This window comes from Elephas maximus, chromosome 23 (assembly GCF_024166365.1).
Source record: "Elephas maximus indicus isolate mEleMax1 chromosome 23, mEleMax1 primary haplotype, whole genome shotgun sequence".
Classification (NCBI taxonomy): Eukaryota; Metazoa; Chordata; class Mammalia; order Proboscidea; family Elephantidae; genus Elephas; species Elephas maximus.
In genome coordinates this window covers 17,952,308-17,961,663 of record NC_064841.1, presented here as the reverse complement: position 1 = coordinate 17,961,663, position 9,356 = coordinate 17,952,308, and the positions used below count along the sequence as shown (strand labels likewise).

General features: G+C 41.9%; 1 protein-coding gene across 2 annotated transcripts; it reads left to right on the top strand.

Annotated features, from left to right (window-relative positions):
- Positions 1 to 292: 292 nt before the first annotated feature.
- On the top strand, positions 293 to 8,099 carry RNF7 (ring finger protein 7). 2 transcript variants are annotated; one of them, XM_049867561.1, is made up of 3 exons: positions 293 to 573; positions 5,562 to 5,609; positions 7,152 to 8,099. In XM_049867561.1, the coding sequence occupies exons 1-3, from the start codon at positions 406 to 408 to the stop codon at positions 7,206 to 7,208; spliced, it is 273 nt and encodes a 90-aa protein (XP_049723518.1). In that variant the 5' UTR covers positions 293 to 405; the 3' UTR covers positions 7,209 to 8,099. The 2 variants fall into 2 exon arrangements, with proteins under 2 accessions (XP_049723518.1, XP_049723517.1); XM_049867560.1 differs by having other exon boundaries at positions 299 to 580.
- Positions 8,100 to 9,356: the final 1,257 nt, after the last annotated feature.

Here is a 9,356-nt window from a genome sequence, read left to right as displayed (position 1 = left end):
GATGAAGACTCCAGACATGGCCCCTGCTCTGATGTTTATTTTGGGAGACAAGCTTTGGAAAGTGGTCCGTTTAGTGAAGGCCTAAAACAGGGCACGTGGTTCCTGCAGTCTGTGCGCCTAACGTGACACGGTAACAATAGGACTGCCCGACCCCCCCCCCAGTCACCTGGCGGGCTCCCCCGCTGCCCCAGGGCGGGGAGGCGGGGACTAAGGCCCCACCCCCGCGCCGACGAAGAGTGACGTCACCAGACCTCGCCAGCCAATCGTGGGCGGCCCCGAGCGGAGGCCCGGAGTAGCCCACGGCCTGCGGGTGGCGCTGTGGCCCGTCGGGCGGCCCCACGGAGCCGCCATAGCAGTCCTCCTCCGGCGGCCCAACGTCTCCGCCGCCGGCTTCGCGCCGCGGTCATGGCCGACGTGGAAGACGGCGAGGATTCCGGCGTCCTCTCCTCTCACTCCGGGAGCGCAGGCTCCAAGTCGGGGGGCGACAAAATGTTCTCCCTCAAGAAGTGGAACGCGGTGGCCATGTGGAGCTGGGACGTGGAGTGCGATACGTGCGCCATCTGCAGGGTCCAGGTGATGGGTAAGCGCTGCACGCGAGACGCGGGCCGCGCTGCGGCCTCCGCGGGCGGCCGGGCGGGCCCGAGGCCTCGGAAAGACCCCTGCCGGCGTGGGCGGGGGTCGGCCTGCCCCGGGGCGGTGGGACCCGGGCCACGCCGGTGCGGCTGCTGGTCCCAGGACGGTGGTCGCCTTCTCTGGGGCTGCCGGGTCGTCCAGCAGGCGCCCAGCGCCGGGTGCGGGGTTGGGGGGAGTATTCTAGCGAGGGAGGCCGGCAGTCAGCGAGTGGAAGAACAAACAAAAGTCGTTTCAAGTGGTTGTTGTTAGTTGCAGTGGAGTCCATTCAGACTCGTGGCGACTTCATGTTTGCAGAGTAGAACTGCTCCATAGAGTTTTCCAGGCTGTGAGCTTTCGGAAGCAGATCGCCAGGCCTTTCTTCCGAGGCGCCTCTACGTGGGCTTGAACCGCCAAACTTTAGGCTTGTAGTCGAGGACCAGGAGAATAAAATCGGGTGACTTAATGGGAGCTGGGAGGAACCGCCTCGGTTTGTGTGCCCAGCCCCAGTCCCATCTCTAAAAGCAAAACCGGAAAGGGGTCAGGGTAAAGGCCCTGATTCAGGAGAACTTTGATGGTTCTGGTCACACACCAAAGTGATACTCTAGAGTCATCTTCCACGTGAGCAACGCCCTCCGTCCTGCTCCTGAGAAGCGCAGAAAAGAGAAGTCTTCCCAGACATTGCGTTTCCGGATGAGGGCGAGTCGGATGGAATCGTTCGGCATGAAGGGAATACAGTGTAGTTCAAGAATGTTCGTGTTTCATGGGAATTGAGGACTCTAAGTCCGCTCTTCAGGGACAGTGCTTCTACTCCAATAATAAATGCATGTGGGCTAGAGAGGGAAAACGTGACCTCTGCCCTCCCTTCGCGCCTCCCCCGCCCCATCGTAGAATGCCATTTCCGAGATGTGCCCCCCTCTGACTCATGCCTTTGTGGAAAATCTCTTTCAGAAATACGTCTTAACCTCTTTCTGTGACATGTTCAATAAAAATATTGGACCAAGGGAAACCTGCAACAACTTAATCCGGTTTTATTTTATATGGTTTCGGTTTTAAGGTCTTCGACTACCTTGCAGCAGAGGTGCTGTTTAAATTTAAATGCAAGTTACGTTTGTAAATAGGGCATTTAAAATTACTGTCATAGCACCTTAAATGTTTCTTCGGGGTAGGTGAAAAAATCTGAGGTTTCTATGGTTTGAAAACTGGCTTGTCCTGAAAATGAGAGAATTGGAGAAAATAACTTAAAATTTCTTTTCCTTCAAAAACAAAAAAGAGTAGAACATGGTTATGTTTAATACATAACCTCTATCCGACCAAAACATCACGGTGAAATAAAGGGGGAAAAACATATTTCATGTGCAGTGCATGACTATGAAAAGGTAAACATAAAAAAAAACGTACTTAATCATAAATGAGCTCTCAGAAACAAGTAACAAAAACCTCAATTTATGTCCTCTTTTTTTTTTAGTATGCGTTTTTTATTCATAAGGGCTTGTTTCGAAAAGAATTTACAACACTGGGAATCAAAATGTTACTTTTTACTTTTGAAAAAACTTGATTTTAGACATGATCTGCTTACTTGGATGTTGGATTTAAAAGCATCTAGCTTGTTTGCCTGGAACACCCCTTCACCCCCACCCCTCCCCGCAGATACACACCTTACGTACTAGAATCACAGCTTCCCGTTGAGGTGACATTTTTAACTGATCCAAGCAACTTACACATCTCATCTTTTACAGAACAAGCTTTGCTAAAAATTTTATCCCATAGGTTTCCACTAGGGTAAAAAGAATTTATCTCTAAAAAAGCTGTTTTTTCCCAGAAGAAATTTTTAAAAATAGCAAATGGAAATGGAGAAACCTAAAATAATCAAAGTGCAACAAATAAATTTTACTGGTCTTTTTATAGTAGGTCAAAGTATGGGTTATAAATGGCTCAAATTCATCGTTAACTTTCCAATTACAGCAAGTATTCCGCTACTGCAGGAGTGATGCTGAAGGTTTGTAACAGCTCTACTTCGGGTTCAGGGACGTATTCTAGACTAGAGCTGTGTTTTGTTTATGAGGTGTTAATATCCACTTAGTGGACTGGTGACCCCAGAAAAAGTTTTAAAGACTTCCCAGTCCTTACCCCAGAGTCCTAAAAGGTGTTGCTATTATTGTACTCCTTAGAAATTTGCTGCTTTAGATACTAGAAATATTAAAGGACTTTTTTTCTTTTATCTGAAACTTTAGGAATTTTTGTTGATTTTGATTAATTTTTGATAATGAATCTAAACCAAAGCTGTAAGCATAATCCAAAGATTTTTACTTTGTGCAACAAGCGCCCACTTAATCCCATTTCTTTAATATTTGGAATTTATCTCAGACACATAAATGATGTAGTTTTGATCTCTTGCTCCAAGGTTTCCCGTCAGTCCTTTGTGACTTGGGTAACACTCTCTTCCTGGGTTCCACTCCCCTCCCTTCATCCTGAAAGGAGCAGATGGCACAGTCAGCAGATGCTGGTGAGGGAGAGGAGGAAGTTTGCTGGAAGAGCTACGTGATAAAGAGCTGAAGCAACCCCTTCGTGGCAATATGTTAATTTAGACGTTTGGCTTTACCTTTTGGAGTCTTATTTTCCTAACTGTAAATGAGGCAGTTGGGATCACCAAAGCCTCCCTTTACAGTTGTAAAATTCTCTGGTTCTGTGATAGCGCAGAATCAGAGGCGAATGGAGGAAGCATTTCTTTGCTCTGCATCCTTATATGCTTGTCTGCCTCCCCGTCTACTGGTGAGCTGCTTGAGACAAGGGACCAAGCCATGGTCATTTTGGTGTCACAGCATAGATGGTCAGTAATTATGGGATTGAAGAGAGCCTCAGGAGGCAGTGGTGGTTTGGAATCCACACTGAAGAGGCCAGCGTGGTGGTCTTTTTTTAAGGGTAAGAATGTGTGGAGAGGAGCGAACAAATTGTTTCCCTGAGCATAATCCAGTGGGAGAAGCAGGTTTCAACTCCATCGTGTGTCTGTTTTTTCAGAATTATTTTTCTCCTATTTATGTTAAAAACTACTTGTTTCTGTTGCTTTCAACTTCCTTTTACAACCCTTTGATTTCTCTTCCAGCCAGTGGCGATCCATTTCATTGCTCCCTAAAATATACTATATTACCTCCTTTGTCAGCAAATTGTACCCCAGATTGAATTTTTAAAATTTTTTATTTTGTCTTTGTTGTTGAGAATATACACAGCAAAACACACACCAGTTCAACAGTTTCTATATGTACAATTCAGTGACATTGACTACATTCTTCAAGTTGTGCAACCATTTTCATCCTTTTCTGAGTTGTTCCTCCCTCATTAACATAAACCCACTGCCCTCAAGCTTCCTGTGTAATCTTTCTAGTTGCTGTTGTCACTTCGATCCCATAAAGATAGTCCCTAAAAGAACAGACATTCTTTACTAGTTAAGCTAAACTGTGGTTTGGTTTTAAGAAGGCTTAACAGGGGTTATTTTTGGTTTAAGGTTTAAAGATTATCTCAGGGCATAGTTTGAGGGGTTCACCTAGCCCCCTTGGCTCCAGAAAGTCTAGATTCCATTAGAATTTGACATTCTGTTCTGCATTTGCCCCCTCTTGATCAGGATTCTTCTATAGAATCTTTGACCAAAATGATCAGTAAAGGTATCCAGGCACCTCCGAGTTCTTCCAGTCTTGTGGCAAAGGAGGCAGCTAGTTGTTCATGGAGGCAATTAGCCACACATTCCTGTATTGAATTTTGAAAACTTCAGGTTTACCCCATAGGTTCCCATTTCTGATATTTACTTTGCTGTTGTCAGGTGGATGCTTTGAGTTCAGGCTTAACTGTAAAGAGAGCATTTTCTTTAAAAGACAATGAAGAGAACATTTATTATCTCTTGTTTTAGCTAATAAAATTCTCACAGATTTGTATCATCTCTGCTTAGTATATAAATACTTCATGGTATTATCCCCATTTTACAGGTGAGCAAACTGAGGTTCACTGAGCTTCATAACTGGTCCGGGGCCACGCAGTCGAAAAATGGCGATGAGATGGGATTTGACTTCAGAGTGGCCTGGCTGCAGAGCCCTTACTTTCCCTTCTACACCTCACAGCTTTCTCACCAGTCTCATTTAGATGACCACGAGTATTAACCAGGTGGAAGCATACAAGCCACGAAGTTTCTTTTAAAGGAACTAGCAAGTGTGTTTGGAAAGAAAAGAAGTTACTTTTCATGAGTAGCTGAAGGGAAGCTTCTGTACCTGAGTATGAATGACTCAAGAAAATTTGCTTATGGAAAAAGCAGGAAAAAAAATTGAATTCAAAAATTTTAAGTATAATTATTACATAGGTTAATACAACCACATAGTTTAAAAATATAAAAAGGTACTCAGTGAAAAAGTCATCTAGTCCTCTCCCAGATAAACTTAATTGTTTGCTTCTTGAGTATCCTCCTGGAAGTTTCCTTATGGGTGTGTAAGCAAATACACATAAATACGTAGGTAGATAGGTATGTATATACAGGTATATAGATGGCAATGGGTTTATATATATATTTATATATACATAGATATGGTATAGTTAAGAGGAAATCTTGAAAGTAAACCACACCTAAGATTGCTCTATGTGGGCATGCCCCATGAGCTCGGAATTACTAGGGTGGAGTGTAGCGTATTTTCTTCTAGTGGTTGCATCTGCTGTCAGGGCATCTTTTCATCAGAGCTTGTAAAAACAGAGGCTCCAGTAACCCTCTTGAAATTGCTTCTAGTCGTAAGTAATTAGTAAAGTGCCTTGTACTTCATTCATCTTTAAGTAGTTACATTCAGATGAGAAATTAATATATGAGTCTTTTATCTTCATCTCTAACCCTTAGGGCTTTTATTTGACTTTGAAGCATCTGAGTTTTAAAAATTGCCTTCTGAGCATCAGAATGAGAATTGCTGTTTGTTTACTTTTAGATGCCTGTCTTAGATGTCAAGCTGAAAACAAACAAGAGGATTGTGTTGGTATGTTGTAATTTCATTCTCTTGCTTTTTCAACTGAAGGTTTTCTCTCAGTGGGGATGTTTGAATTTGCAGTTAAGATTGACTTTATCAATACACAAAAATAAACTGTAAAGCAGTGATCCATTATTAATATGAAATGTGTTGGTTCTCAAAAGGCTTTAATGGAACAAATCTGTAAGCCATTTTATTGCCTGTAATTAAGAAGAGTTGACTATATCTTCCAGGCATGGTCATAGTAAACATTTTGATAATCAAAAAAGAAAATTCTATTACAAAAATTATAAAATAAGGAATTTGCCAAAACACCATTCGAATTTTGGCTATGTTATAGGTCAGTTTGAGTAGGCTTTTATTCTTAAAAAACATTTCAGTTTTCTATGTCCTTTTATGGATATAGTATTTAATTTTTCAACTAAGGTAGAAAAAAATTTTAAGTCTCAAGTATTTTATTTGGAACATGGTTTGAGTATAGAAATCTATTAAATGTTCCTTGTAGCTGCAACTACAAAAGTTGTCTTAGCCCAGCTTGTAAGTGTCCTAGTCCCTGAGGTGGTCACTTCTAAGTTGTTACAAGAGTTCAAAGGTTTCCCTAGAATGAAAGGTTAATATTGTACTTTGTGTTTGCATGGTTTACACACAGCTTCTTAAAAATGATTTATGCAGTTTTGAACAAATTTTGTTTCTTCCCCCTTAAACGCTTAGAATGTTTCCCCTTGCTTCCTACCCCATTTACCCTTGGTCCTTGTCATATACCTCAGCTGGTCAAGCAAGGGACAAAGCCCATGGCTGAGATGATATTTCAGACGATAGATGACTTCTCTTTGTTTTAAATTTCTCTTTTATGCTGTTTGTTTAAAACTTATTAATTTGGTAATTATGAGGGGTAGAGTAGCTTTCTTTGATCAGAGACCTCTATCTCCAGCCAGCCACTTGTCCCGTGAGGAATTGTGCTGTTCATGGGTGACTTAACACAGTGTATCAGCACTTCTAGAAAACAGCTCAGTAGATGCACAGCTGATACCGTGCAGGAGCACATCACCTAGCTGTGATAGCCTCCTGTGAGAGGGAAACGTTTAAAACTCATTGTATCTTGGTAGATGCAAGTTGGGAGGACATTTTCTAATGAAATAAAGCCCAGCAAGACCCCAAGACGAGTGCATGACTGAGAAGACCTGGGATCTAAGGAAGACTCAAGTCCTTTGAGCCCCTAACTTTAGGAAGAGACAGCGTGTGGAGCTATATAGGATGTAGGAACCGAGGGCCACCACATCACCCACAGATTCTTGAACAGTAGTGGGAAGTCCCCCAAACACAGTGACTTACCTTATGACATAGTGTAACTTCTACATGTAAGTTTCTATTTATTACTTTGTAAACAGAAGACATTCTTTTGGCCAGCTAACCATCTTCGTAGTTAAATCAATAGTAAGCTGGTAATATGATTCATGGAATTCACAATAGAAAATCACATAGCTATAATGTTGAGCTCAGTATTGAATTTGAATGAGTTATGTGATGTTCAGTACTCTTTGTTTCTTCCAGTGGTCTGGGGAGAATGTAATCACTCCTTCCACAACTGCTGCATGTCCCTGTGGGTGAAACAGAACAACCGCTGCCCCCTCTGCCAGCAGGACTGGGTGGTGCAGAGAATCGGCAAATGAGACTGGAGAAAGGCTTCCTCAGTGCGATTGGTCGGAGCCCTGGTGGATCTTGTTAGGAAGTGCCCTACGAAGGCTTCAGCACTCCGGGGATTCATTCTGTAAATAGGAGAAGGATCTGTGGCCCTTTGGTACTCATCAAAGGCTTGGTTCAGCATTTTGTCAGTTTTATTTTCAGAAACTCTCTACAATTAAGAAGATAACTTATTAAAGATAGTCTTTCCTACCTCTGTGGTGTGCATCACACACACTGCTTAAAAGTGCTAGAAGAGAGGAGAGAACTACAAATTCAATGACCTTGATGATTGACCTATTGATACCCAAGGGACTGTGGAAGCAGTTAGGTTTGGAGGAGAACGTTTTGCATGCTCATGGTTGATCAATTAAAAAAAGAGAGAGAGGATGTTATGTGAACAAATAAAGTGCAGTTTGAAACCCAATTCTTATCCTTAATTAGTTCCTGATATTTATTTTTTGTGGAGAGGGGAGGACATAATTCATGACATCTTTGATATAAAGATAACTTTACGTTTGGACACATACCAGTGAACAGGGTATTTAACCTTCAGGCATATGGGATTTTGAGTGCCTTTCAGGTTATTATCTTCTGTCTTTGACTCATCAAGACAGCCTAGATCTCTACTCATCCCACTGTTAAATCATTGAGTGGTAAATAGCACACGTGTTTTCAAGTTCTGGTCAGATTATGTGGTAATTGTAACAGTTTTAGGTGGGATGTCATTGAGGGGAAATGTTTACCACTGTCCCACTGGCTCAAAAAGTTTATTGTATCACGTGATGTTTTAATAAATGGTTTATTCTGGTTACTTTATTTGAATTGTCATTATTGCCATCTGATGTGCAGCCTTAAGTTGAAGAAACTGATTTGTCAAGTGAATGTTTTCATTTAATAGAATTTAAAAGTTTATTACCTGGAAACATATAAGCACAGGAAAATGCTTCAATTTTGTCAGACTCATTCACATTTAGGTAGGTTATTTCGTAACAAATTATGGACCACAAGTTCATTTTTAACTCTCCAAAGAAAGCTCACAATAGAGGCTACTGTTCTGAATTTAAAAAAGAAAGTCTTTACTATTCACTTCTGCAGATTCGGAGTTTGCCATTCAGAGTCCTTTTTAACCCAAGAAATGTGGACACAAGGAAGAATGGTAAAAATGTAATAATTAGAATTATGTGTGCCTTCACAGTGACTTTATTAACCAGGTTTCTCTGGGAGTTTTTGCTTCATTGTACTTTTTTTCATGATTGTCCTATCTACTAAAAAAATTAATTGCAATATGCAAATGTGTTTGACTATTTGAATGTTTATTACTGTGCAATGAACTATTTTAGCAGCTTTTTGTTTGACATTTTTAAAAGGTTATGTCCATAAAATGTGAACCAAATATTTGGCTTTGCAGGGAAGAGGAAAATACCCAGTGTTGAGTTACTTCAGTCAGTGTGACAGTATGTAAATGAAATGTGAAGGATGGTTGCGATAAGCTGATTTTCCACACAACAAAGCAACAGCCCCACCACCTAACAAAGCCCTGTTTATATTATACATCAGCAGCTGAGGGTAGAAGAGGAAAGGCTGGGACAAAGCAACACTGATCCTACCCGTCCTGGGATGACATCAGCTCTTCTGCATGGTCATTTGATAGTACATACCATCTTAGAAAGGACATGCTGTGACGTTTAATTGTGTGTTCCAATGCAAAAGTTAAGGGTTGAATAAGATTTTCATTCCATTTGATTAAATATGTTGAATTTTAGTTTAGTTCACTAGTGTATTGGGAAGGAGCCCTGGTGGCACAGTGGTTAAGAGCTCGGCTGCTAACCAAAAAGGCTGGCAGTCCAAATCCACCAGCCATTCGTTGGAAACCTATGGAGCAGTTCTGCCCTGTCCTGTTGGGTTACTATGAGTCAGAACTAACTCGATGGCACCCAACAAGCGTATTGAGAAGGAGCAGTGGTTAGAGCTCCACTGCTAACGAAAAGGTGGTGGTTTGAACCCACCAGCAGCTCCGTGGGAGAAAGATGTGGCAGTCTGCCCCCGTAAAGGTTTACAGCCTCTGAACAGTTC